The sequence below is a fragment of the Lycorma delicatula genome, chromosome 1 (assembly GCF_047948215.1).
Source record: "Lycorma delicatula isolate Av1 chromosome 1, ASM4794821v1, whole genome shotgun sequence".
Classification (NCBI taxonomy): Eukaryota; Metazoa; Arthropoda; class Insecta; order Hemiptera; family Fulgoridae; genus Lycorma; species Lycorma delicatula.
Window position 1 is genome coordinate 78,379,994 of NC_134455.1, and position 13,268 is coordinate 78,393,261.

Consider the following 13,268-nt stretch of genomic DNA (forward strand, 5'->3'; position numbering starts at 1 on the left):
TGAATTTGATAGAGAAAAAGAAAATTATAGCAGGGCTAATAATTAAAAATTATCATTCTTTTAACGATGGGGAAAAATTAAACGTGGATGTTAACATTTTAGCACTAACTGAAAATCAAAACACTAGGATGATGAATTTTTGTAAAAATTATATTTACAAAAATTCTGTAATCTTCAGTTTTTCATATTCTAGGGAAAAAAGTTTGACTACAATTTTTTTTAAAATTAATAAGCACACTTAATCTTGAATAGTAATTCCAAGAATAAAATTTCATAAATTAATACTTGTTACAAAAACATTTTTTTTTTGTAGTATAATAGAAAGGTAAAAGTTATTTTAAAGTTACATTTTATAAAAAAAGTTTCCGTTTTAATAATGGATTAAGGGGCAACACACAACTCTACTCTTCTAACGGAAGCTAAGTTTTCTTAAACGTGTAATAAAATATTAATAAATTAAATCTATTTAAAATTAAAACATTATGCCCCGGGTGAGGATCGAACTCACGACCTTAAGATTATGAGACTTACGCGCTGCCAACTGCGCTACCGAGGCACATTGAAAAATGTTCGACGGAAGAAATTATCTAGGTTACAATTGCTCAAATTTATAGTAAACATAATTTATGTATTCTGGCTAGCTGATAATCAAAATAACAGAATCACATAGCAGATTAGCGCTCAGTTAGATATATGGAAATACAATAAGAAGCAATTAAGACTACCTAGTGCAACTTCGAGCTAAAATCGATAATTAGCTGGAATCGATAATCCATACATTAGACGATCGGAATAATTATTCCGAACTATTCAACTTGTGCCATTTCCTATAGATTTGAAGCTTCATAGAGCTTTATAATAACACTTAAAAATTAGGAGTAGTATTCTGTTTCCTAATTACGTTTCTTTTAATCTGTGCGATTTTATTTTTTATTTTTTTACATTTTAATCTAACTACAATTAGTCCATTTTAAACCTAAAACCAACTTAAAAAATAGGGTACATCATATTATCTGCCAAGTTACTGATCTTTTATAGTTGCTTCCAATAATAAAATCAATATAGAAATACCAATAAGTATTATTACAACTGGAACGAAGTGTTATTTAAAAAAAAAAATTGTTAAGTAATTGTAACAAAAAGGAAGAATTGTTCTAACATTAATCACGTGTACGTTATTAATAATTGCTTCTCATGAAACAAGCCATCAGTTAACATTTATTGTAATTGTTATTGTATATCTCTCGTACTTGAGGGAAATATTTAACCTTATTTTTATGATCTACATTTCTACACTATAACAATAATTACTTTTCATTACTACACAAAATTTCTTATTCAGCTTATCAAAACGATCAAACAAACGTTAAACTAATTGTTAATAGTAGTCGTTTCTTATTGAAATAGCTACTACGTACGAATTGACGATAGCCAGAAAATTAATAGTCACAACACGTCTAATCTGGATGAAATAAAAAAGGAACATTAATTATTAGGAAGTTAAAAGGAAATTATTAAAAGGTTTTACACATTTGATACGCAAACTTGAGGTAGGATAAATGTAATAAAAAGGAATATATTTCTTTATTTTTATTTTTTTATTTCTTAATAAATATTTGAGTAACATAATTTGATTAATTTAGTAAAAAAATTTAATCAACAAAATATAACATCGCCCTAAATCTCTTTATTTTAGCAAAACTGATAATGTAATAGATTGCATATTTAACTCGAGTAATATAATTAATAATGTAATAGTGTTAGTAAAATAGTTTAACTCAATATATATTTTCAATTTATTCATAATAAATGTTAAATTTTTGTTAATTATATGGACTCTGACATAATCTTTTTTATGTTACATCATTGATTTTTATATTTGTTTTCTTAAAAACCTTTAACATATATTTGAATGAAACTTATTTTTAAAACGATTAAATGTATTTTCTATAAAATATTTTAAAGAGTTTTCTTACAATTGCAATTATTTGCTTTTGAAATTTTTAAAAAAATTATAAAGCAAATAAATAATTACAAAATGTAATGTTATTTTCAAAAATGATAATTTACAAAATGAAATTGGATCACATTTTTATATTAATTTATTTAAAATGTCTGATAAACATTATTTTAGTAATATATATGTTTATTTTTGAGAAATAAAAGAAATTATGCAAATACGAATTATTAAAATTAATTAATGCTTATAACGTTTTAATTATCTTAATAGATTTCCTTTTGTAAAGCCTTTTTTTTCCTTATACTCTGATTTTCATGTCTAATTTGTTTTATCCAAACTATTAACAAACACAATTATTTTAAAAAAAAAGAAGTTTTTTAAGAACATTACAACTGAATCTAACACTGGTTTCCAAGTTTTTATATCGCGTGCGTGAGTGAGTGCGTGCTCTGTGTGTGTGTGTGTGTGTGTGTACGCGCGTGCGAATTTAGGTGCTTTTTTCTGAATTGAATAATTTGTCAGCATATTGTGAGGTTTCATCATGATATTTCCCAAATAGATTAGGACTGTCTAATTTCTTATAAATTGGCTTAAATTCATTATTAATATTTGCAATTTAATCTATATTTAAAAAACAAATAAATAAAGTATCTACAGCTCTTGAAGGAAATAGTGGTTTAACATCAAAGTACTGGCATATCTCATAATTATAAAAAAATTGAAGTTCCATTTTAAAATAAATATTTTTACCTGAGTGATTTGAAGCAGAGTATATATAACGAACTGTTTTAATTTATAAAGGATTTTATTAACCAATGACTAACTATTTCACCTTCTTTATTAACTTGACATGTATTGTTTTTTATTCTTGATCATAGCAATATAATTTTGTGCGAGTGATTAGTGATACGTATCAGTTCATCAACAACTATTATTTATGACTTAAAAAACATAATTATAATACTGTGATAACATTTTAATTATAAAATTATACTAAATACTTTTTATTTAAAATTATTTAAAGAAACTTTTTAGTAATTTAAATTCCACGTTACTTAAAGAAAAAGACTGACAAAAAAATTTGTAAGAGTTTCTCTTGATATTGAAGACTGTCCAACAAAGGTCACCATATTCATAAAACGTTTAGAAAAAATTAATTTTTATAAATTGTATACTTATGAATCATAAGTGCTAATCAAAGATAATAATCTACACAACTGAAATAACGTAGTTTTAAAATATAGGAACAATCCTTTTGCAAACAATACCAGAATATAGTTTTTATATCGATAGATATTCGATATGTTTGTACAAGATTTTTTTTTTCTACCAAATAAATGCTTTAATATCGTAAGTCATTCTTTGGACAGCATTGGACGTAATAAAAGGATTGAAAATGTTTAGAAGAGAATACTAAGAATAAATTTTAGGAAATAAAGTGAATGGGACAATACAAATTGAATTCCGCAGAAATTCTGTGTAAAATAGAAGGAATGTTCAAAATAAAAGATCAAATAAGAAAAAGAAGGTTCAACTACTTCAGTCTGCTGTACGACGAATGGAGGGAGGAAAGTTAAATAAAATTATCTTCAACTACTTTAAAAAGATAAAGCCCAATGTATGGAGAGAATGATTCAAGAATATTGAAGAGATGGACATTGAAGAACAAAAAATTCTGAACAGGAGGAGGTACAGTGAAACAGTAAAAACCTTTAAAGGTTTTCGGGAAAGTAACAACTCAGAGAAGAGAAATGAAGCAGCAAGAGTTAGAATGAAGAAGTATTGGGAGTTGAAGATCGGGAAGAAGAGTGAGAAGAGTAAAACCTTCTTCTTTCTTTTTCCTGTTTAGCCTCCGGTAATTACCTTTCAAATAATATTTCAGTGAGGATGATATGTATGAGCGAAATGAAGTGTAGTCTTGTACAGTCTCAGTTTGACCATTCCTGAGATGTGTGGTTAATTGAAACTCAACCACCAAAGAACACCGGTATCCACATCTATATTCAAATCCGGAAAAGCGTAAAACCTAAATAAGGGTTGATTGTTAAACGTTGTCCGTAGATAGACTGAAGGAAACAAGAGATAAATGTTAAAAAATTAAAACAAACGAGTGGTAAAAAATAAACATTGCTAAGTATAGTAGTTACTGGGAACAATAATTAAACATAATAACTAGGATTGCTTTTTTATTAGGATAATCATTTATATAGAATAATTAAAGAAGGTGCGGTTAACAATTTTATATACAGTATAATTTTGTTTTCAATTTTTTTAAATTTATTATATATCTATATATATATATATATATATATATCTTCAATATATACCTTCTTCTATGTATAAAAATTAATATTTGTTTGTTTGTCCCGTATGCGTTCATATAGAATTCATCCGATTGCGATAAAACTTTGGTGAGTTGTTCGCACACGCCCGCAAAGGTTTCTGAATTAGTTTGGACCCGCTAGGTGGCGCTGGGGTTGAGATATTCAGAAAAATGTAATCGCATAATAACTGACTGAGAAAGTCGATATTGACATAGACAACAATTAATATAGACGAAATCTTTCGATATATACAACTGCATTAAATTTAGTAAAAGAAGATTTAGGTTATTTGTTTATACGTTTTTTTAATTTTTTATGAGTTATAGTTTCTTATAAGTTTAATGAATGCTGAGGGGTGCAGGGTGCAGAGCCCCCTGGTTATACGGGAAGGGCAAGTGAAGCGATCCTTGACTAGCTAAAACCCCTGATCGTGATGGGGAACGCAAGTAACCATATAGCGCGGGCGAAGCCGCGACGGGTCTGCTAGTATATATATATATATGTTTATATAACATATATAGATATATATGTTGGATCTTTAACGTTACTGGGAACGTAAGATCCAACGCGCGGTCATACATCTAAATTGGTTAAGCAGTTGAGCTACTACGGTGGCTGGGATACCACCCTAAATACATTACACTCCTTTCTGGGCAGTCGTGTAAAAAATTCCTGCTTATTAAATGAAAAATAGTAGAAGGTATTAATTATGTATTAAAAATCATACATAGTAAATTAGTTGTTATTTTATTAAGGATTAATTTTTTTTCGTAAAATAAGTTTTTAAGAAATTCGGCATTTAAAGATGATTCTAAATGGCCAACATTTTGGTCTATCTTTGGGGGTAAACTGTAAAGGTCATGCACTAAATGTGTGCATGAAATTTTAATTATATCTTATGTAGACAAAAATTTATTCATTTTTTAGACAAATATACGTACAGATAAAACAGATGGAAAACTTACAATTTTTATGGGGAAAAAAAGAAATATATATAACTAAAAAATAAAATATATTTTATGATTAAATTTTAATTCTTAAAATTAAATTTAAAAGTTACAGTTGTAACATTGTTATAACTTTAAAATTGTTTATGGTATGTTTACTGTAAATATCTTTTACTGTAATTAATGATGTATAAAACTTTAAATGAAAAAGTCATTGAAATACAGCGAAAAATCGTACACCCAAACAATATGAGTTTTGCTATAGAACTTAGTTTTAAAAAAGATTAAATTATAAATTTCATTACTTGTTTTAATCTTTAAATATCCATTTCGTTATTTAAATCAAATTTGAGTCATTATTATAATATTTTATTAAGACAGGTAAGTTTAAAAAAAAGTTGCCCCGGGTGAGGATCGAACTCACGACCTTAAGATTATGAGACTTACGCGCTGCCTACTGCGCTACCGAGGCGGGCGAGTAAAAGTGCTCCTAGGTTATTTTATCATGGCTTTGCTTAAGGAAGGGAAAAATGAGGGGTTGATGTTCGCAGGGGTTATTACTTATTTCTCATGTCTTTTATTATTTACCCTCAATAATATGTGTAATTTTATTGATCTAAAATGGTTTTGCATATTAAATAAATGAGATCCAAAATAAAATTTTAACCTTTCAATATGATATTCCAAATGGAATTCCAGAAGAAATTGATGGTGTTATCTTATAAACATGTATTTACTTTTTTTAAAAAAATAAAGTAACTAACCAATAAAATATATTTTTACTTATTTGAACATGATTTATCTTTAAAAATATGGTTTCCATTATATTTTTCCATTAAAAATAATATATATATATATATATATATATATATATATATATATATTCTAAATATAATTTAACTGTATAAAGTTTAAATAACCTCGCTATTAAAAGAATAAATAAATTCGTATTACCTAAAATAAGAATAAACATTTATCTAATCAAAGAATATAATTTTTTTTAAAAATAAATACATTCAAGTAAGTAATAGAGAACTGCTACGATAAATCCTATGTTTAAATAAAAATATCTTTTCATAAATAAAAACGTAAGATTAATTTGTATTAATATTCAGATTAATTTTCCGGTTGAGTTGAAGTACTGCATATAGCCTAATACAGTGGTCGGCAAACCGCGGCTCGCGAGCCGCATGCAGCTCTTTGACTCCTTGGCTGCGGCTCTTCCACGAAATTTTTAGGGCAGGCATGGAATATTATTTATTAACTTGCCTTGTAAGAGACGATTAAACAAGTAAAACGCGTTTTTGAAACGCAAGCCTACAGAAAAGAGGCACATGTTTAGAAAATAACAATAACACGGATAGTCGCTCGCAAACATGTGTATCATTGTCTCCGTCGAATTGCTGCGCGCCGAAATGTATTTTAAATATCTGTAGTTACTATACATTTCGGCGGGCAGCAATTCGATAAACAAAGCAGCGTAGATACAAAATGTTTTTTTCTGAGTTTATTGTTTTAATATTATTCGGCGACCGAGGCGATGATGACGCGGAGGTGTAGCACGCGATTCTTGCGTGAGTTGTGCAAGCGAGTCCAGTCAGCACTCAGCCAGCAGTCTCACAGCCCAGTAATTAAATTATAATCCGTAAATCTTTCGAGTAACATAAAAGCGTATTTATTTTAAACTCATAAAATTATATATATTAGTAGTACATATGTTAATCATCTATTTAATACAGTTATATATATTTTTCCATCTACAGATTCCACAGGTATTTAATGATCTGTTTTTTACTTTTGTTACAATTTTGTGTTTAATGCTTTATTTTTACTCAAAATGCAACATTTTAGATGCCCAGCACGGATACTAAGAAAAAGCAAAAAAAAAACGGAAGATGAAACCCGTGAATTCAAAGTGGAGTGAACTGAAAACTTTGCTTTCATCCAAAACTTAAATGGTCTTCCGACCTGTCTTATTTGTCAAGAAAAAAATGGCATAACAAAAAATCTAATTTAGAAAGACACTTTACGACTAAACACGAATCACTTAGTAAAAATATCCGGTTGGTGTTGCAAGGAAGAAAGCAGTCGAGGAACTCCAGAGGAGACAAGAAAGGTCAGCTTTTGTTTTTAATCACTGGGTGCAATCTTCTAACATTGTTAATATGGCAAGTTTTGTAGTTAGTCAGGAGACTGCTCAGAGAGGAAAGCCACGGTCTATATAAAGGTCTTTATATACACGGAGTCTATATAAAGAGTTGTTTTATAAGTGCAACCGAAGAGGTTTTTTGAGATTTTAAGAATTAACCAGACATTTTTAAAAAAATGAGAGAGATCCTTTGTCTGCTAAAACAGTGAAAGATAGAACAGTAAAAATGTCTGCAAACATAACAAACCAACAAATTGAAGATCTCAAATCGGCCTCAACTCTATCAATAGCAGTTGACGAGTCTTGTGATATAAATGATAAAGCGCAAGTTTCTCTTTCTGTGCGATTTATCTCCACTACAGGCCCTACAGAGGAACTTTTGGGATTATTGCCACTCAAAGGACAAACGTGTGGAGTAGATATAGCAAATGTTGTAATTGAATGCTTCGAAAAACAACAAATTCCATTAGAAAAAATTTTCTCGATTTCAACAGACGGAGCGAAAAGTATGACAGGTGCAAGAAATGGGTTTGTCACTATTTTGAAAGAAAAAATTAATCACGAGATACTTACTTATTGTATTATACATCAGGAAGCACTATGTGCGCAGAAATTTCCTGAAGAAATTTGCAAAGTAATGGAATTGGTGATTAAGATTATCAACGCCACTGCAGCTAAATCTCTTTACTATCGCCAATTTAAATTGGCCAATTTAAAGAATTTCTAATTGAGGTAGAGAGTAGGTATGCAGATCTTCTGCTGCATAACAAGGTTCGTTGGTTATCGAGAGGAAACGTTTTAAAACGTTTCGCTTCACTGTTTACTGAAATGGAAGCTTTTCTTCCTGAGAACAGTGTTCACTATGCACAGCTAATAAACGATCTGTGGATCCAGAAATTTTATTTCACGGTGGATGTTACTTCTCATCTAAATGAGCTTAATCGTACGTTACAAGGAAAAGGAAACACAATTTTTTCGATGTTAGAAGAATTAAATTCATTCGAAAACAAATTGTCGCTTTTTGCCGAAGATTTTGAAAGAGAAACTCTAATTCGCTTTCCACGACTATTGAAATATTTTCGAGAAAATAAGTCTAATATTGACATTTGCTATTTCAGAACAACACTGTTAAATATGAAGGAAGCTTTTCTCAGCAGGTTAAAAGACTTTAGAAACAGCAAAGCGACGTTAGTCGGTTAAAAAACCTCTGAATGCCACGATAACAGAAATACATTTTTAGCCCTTCAATATTGATATTGGCAGCTTTGAAATGCAGTTGCCGGATTTAAAAAATAAAGAATTATGAAGCTCAAAATTCGAGCGTCTTTGTGCCGATTTAGAGTAACTGGAGAAAAATAAATGTGAATTAAGTTTACAGTACAAGTGGTCTGCTTTGAAAGATCTGGAGAGGGAAGATATGTTGATTTTTAACACCTGGAATATTATTCCTGACTCGTATGATCAACTGAAGAAACTAGCGTTTGCTGTTCTTTCCTTATTTGGGTCTACATATTTATGCGAACAATCATTTTCAAGCGTGAACTTTATCAAGAGTAAATTAAGAAATCGGCTTATCGATGAGAACTTGGAATCGTGCCTAAAATTAAAAACAACGCACAAACCTGACTTACCATTACTTTCCAAGGAAATGCAAGGCCATTGTTTACATTGGTGGAGTATTTGTAGTTTTTTTAAAGATACCTTTTATATTATTTAACTTGTTTTATTTTTAAATAAATATTATCTTTATATAAGTGTGATACCACGTTTTATTTAATGTACCGTTAGTTAAACTAAGACATATTTAGCAAAGGCAAGTTCGACAGTGTACTTTTGATCCTAATTATTTTCATAAAAATGTATCTACTAAAGCAAAGTATAAGTTTAAAAAAATGGCTCTTTCAACTTCAATTTTGTATTGTTTATATTTGGCTCTTTTGGATGACGAGTTTGCCGACCACTGGCCTGATACATTACAACAGAAAAATGATACTTGTAATATTTACCTTACATTACTTTTCGTTGTCCTTATTACGGCTTTAATGCATACAAAGAACCAGAGGTAGATAAGTGGGCTAATCACAGTTGGTTTTCCTCATAGTAATGATACTGACTCTAGAGGCAATCTCTATCAGTGAATGTAAGGAAAGATATCATTTACAGAGCTCAATTGAATTTTGGTGGGCTAATATGCGATAATATATTCATCTCAATGAAAAAAAAATTGCCTTTCTTAAATATTTTTATTTTACTACCTTTGAAGAAACAGTTCTTCATATATTTGGTTTGTGTTTGTAAATGGATTTTGCAATTTTTGTACTAACTGAAAGGTTAGTAACAAAAACATAACAAAAATCGTGTTAGAGAACAGAGGATAAGAAGTTAATAAGCGTGTTTGTAAATGGAAAAAAATCTTCAGACAGACTATTCATATATATATATATATATATATATTGCATTTATGTAATTTTTCAGCTTCACAAATTTATAGAAACATGAAAATTTAAGAAAGTCACGAAATACGAAAATTTGTGAAATAATGAAATATGACGTTAATCACGAAAAAATGTAGGAAAATCCCTAACGAATATATCCTTATTTAAAGTTTTGGAATTGAAGAAGGCTCCACTGGAATTTGTTGGTCAGTTTGGGATTCAAATCATTGATCTGAAAACACTAAACCAAATTTATTCATATTCGTATACCCGTGTTCTTTATATCTTTCTTGCAAAATCTTATTTACAAAAAATAAAAATTAAATTTTTTTCTGCACAACAAAAATGAATGAAGCCAGAATGACCTAGAAGATAATTTAGAAAGTAAATTAATACAATTTTCAAAGGTAAACTGGTACAGTTATCGAAGGTTTTAGAATTTACAATGTACACTGAAAAGCGGGGAAATACTCTTAATAAAAAAAAGAAAAAAGTCAAATGATGTAGGACGTACGAGTTACCTTCGCAAATACAATCATTCGTATTTTTTCTTTTACTTACGTCATAAACAGCAAAAAAAGCTACTGTAACCTGAATATAATGTATAATGTTTTTTCGTTATTCCACTTTTTGGTTGGTCAATAAAAATAAATCTATATAAATAAATGTAGGCCGGCGCTTCCACTCGCGCGGGCGCGAGTGGTAGAGCCTCGGCCTTTCACCCGGAGGTCCTAGGTTCGAATCCCGGTCAGGCATGGCATTTTTTCATACTCTACATTTTCTATATCCCACGCGCAGGCTTCAAGCTTATTGTGGTGATGTTATCAAAAAAAAAGAAAAAAAAAGACAATCTTCGTTTTGTGTGTGCCCAATAACTCAAAAAATACTTACCCGATTTCGCTGAAAATTTCACAATTTATAATTATTTGTCCCGGGAGTATTTACATGTTATTAGGTTACATGTTTAAGTAACAATGCGTCCTAAACGACAAAATATTGGTCGCACAGTAACTGTCCGAGGAAGTCGATATTGACATGGACAACGTTTGATACAGACAATGACAATCGATATAGAAGTTTTATATATATCTCTCGAAATATACGACATTAAATTTATTAAAAGAAGTATTTGGTTATTAGTACGTCTTTTTTATGATTTATATAGTATTGACATTGGTGAGGTTTGAACTGTGGTAAACATTCCGGGGCAACCCACCGGGTTGGTCTAGTAGTGAACGCGTCTTCCCAAATCAGCTGATTTGGAAGTCGATAGTTCCAGCGTTCAACTCTTAGTAAACGTAGTTACTTTTATACGGATTTTAGTAGTAGATCGTGGATACCGGTGTTCTTTGATAGTTGGGTTTCAATCAACCACGCATCTCAGGAATGGTCGAACTGAAACTGAGCAAGACTACACTTCATTTACACTAATACGTATCATCTTCATTCATCCTCTGAAGTAATACCTGAACGGTAATTTCTGAAATCTAAACAGCAAAAAAAAAAACTTTCTGGGGCGCCGGCCTCCGTGGCGCGAGTGGTAGCGTCTCGACCGTTCAGCCGGAGAACCCGAGTTCGAATTCCGGGCAGACATGTCATTTTCACACTCGCTTCAAATCATTCATCTCATCTTCTGAAGCAATGTATAACGGTGGACCGGAAAAAACATTACAGAACTCACAAGAAGAAGAAAATAAAATTAATAGTGAATTAATACTGTACAATTGGTACTTTTTCGGAATCCGACTGCCAGTTTTTTAATTTTTCTTAAGACCGAATAAGAATCTTTTTTTCTTCCAAATTAGTGGGTGTTTGGAGGTATTTGCAGAAAAATTATAAATATAATCTAACCAGACTTAACCTATGCTTGCTAGTCAAGGTTAGCGAGCGAAGCTTGCTTAGGTTAAGTTTCATTAGATTATATCTATAATTATAAACAATAATGCTTATATTTTACAAAATTAAGTTAAAATTTTTTTTTTAAAAATGGCTGTCGGATTCCGAAAAAGTACAATTTATTATTTTCGTAATATTGTCCATTGTTTTCCTAAATTACAAAAATGTAGAAAAACGTAAATAATAATATTAATGTCTATGCAGAAAATAAAACTTTTATAATTTAAAAATAAGATTGCATCCAGTACCACAAAATATTGGTCAACACAATTCCAGCCAAGAGAATGAGAGAATAGAGAAGTAATGAAACAGAGGAAGAAACAACACAACGGAATGAACGAAATAGATTGCATATGTCAAACATAATAAAAATTTATTTAATTCATATACTCAACTTTAGCAATAGCGAAGCATTGGCAGGTCTTCTAGTAAGGAAATGAATAACAACATATTGTTTGTTTATATTATTTGGTTTAAAAAATTTTTTAATATTCCCGAAATATTTACTTGAATAATTACTAGTGTTAAGCTTGTGTATAAGAATAATGAAAAATAAATAAAATTAAATAAATAATTCTTGAAAAGCTATGTCTCAGAAAGGATAGAATATACCATCTTTAAACAATGAGATTAACTATAAACGTGTCCGAATTCCACCGGCCTGGTTAAACCTTTTATCTTAATATAGTGGTACCAGAAATAATAGGTAAAAGTTTTATGAAAATCCAACCGTTAAATTTAAAAAAGAAATTAACTTTACTAGAACAAAAAGAAATGACGAAATTATATTTATTACGGAATAAAGATTTTGTGTAAATAAATACATCTCAATGATGAATTAAGTGCCGTTAATGATTTATGATAAATTTATAAGAAAACAAGCTTATATTAATAATTTGACTGAAAATGATCCTTCGGCGATCTCCATGGCGGAATGGTAGCGCGTCGGCCTTTCATACGGAGGTCCCTGATTCAAATCCCGGTCAGGCATGGGATTTTTCATTCGCTACAAATTTCCATTTCACGTTCCTATGTACAAGCTTCGAAGCTTTATGTTGAATAAATCTACAAAAAAAAAATACAGATGATTGACCTACGCACATATTACGGTGGATCAACATTTCAAACAATCATTACATATAACACACACAGAGAGATAAAATTAATTAAAGATACGTTTAGGTAATATTAGACTCCAACGTTATAATTGTCATTGCTGTAGTAATGTTTTAGCCTTTTAATCAGAAGGTCCCAAGTTTGAATCCTGACCAGGCTTGAAGTTTTTCTTGCTATAAAATTTTCATTGCATATTTCAACGTACACGCTTTGATTTTATATTCTGATTCGATCTTATCTCCCTCCAAAAAAAAATATATAACGATATTGAAATAAAAAACAAAAACATATACTAATATATACGCGAAAAATACAAATCGTCTTTTATATGATTAACATTAAATAAGATTTATTTCTATAAATGTAATTTAACCTAATTCTGACATACGGATATTGGAATATTAAAACAATAAAATTTCATAAAGTTTAAGAAAAATTGTA

General features: G+C 29.7%; 1 protein-coding gene and 2 non-coding genes across 3 annotated transcripts; 1 reads left to right on the forward strand and 2 right to left on the reverse strand.

The window, feature by feature from the left end:
- Positions 1–483: 483 nt before the first annotated feature.
- On the reverse strand, positions 484–556 carry TRNAM-CAU (transfer RNA methionine (anticodon CAU)). Its single transcript has one exon. It is a non-coding gene; the product is annotated as a tRNA-Met (tRNA).
- Positions 557–5,630: 5,074 nt separating this feature from the next.
- Positions 5,631–5,703, reverse strand: TRNAM-CAU (transfer RNA methionine (anticodon CAU)). The gene has a single exon. It is a non-coding gene; the product is annotated as a tRNA-Met (tRNA).
- Positions 5,704–7,606: 1,903 nt separating this feature from the next.
- Positions 7,607–8,107, forward strand: LOC142317539 (protein FAM200C-like). Its single transcript, XM_075354098.1, has one exon. It carries the CDS (start codon positions 7,607–7,609, stop codon positions 8,105–8,107), a length of 501 nt encoding a protein of 166 aa, XP_075210213.1.
- Positions 8,108–13,268: the final 5,161 nt, after the last annotated feature.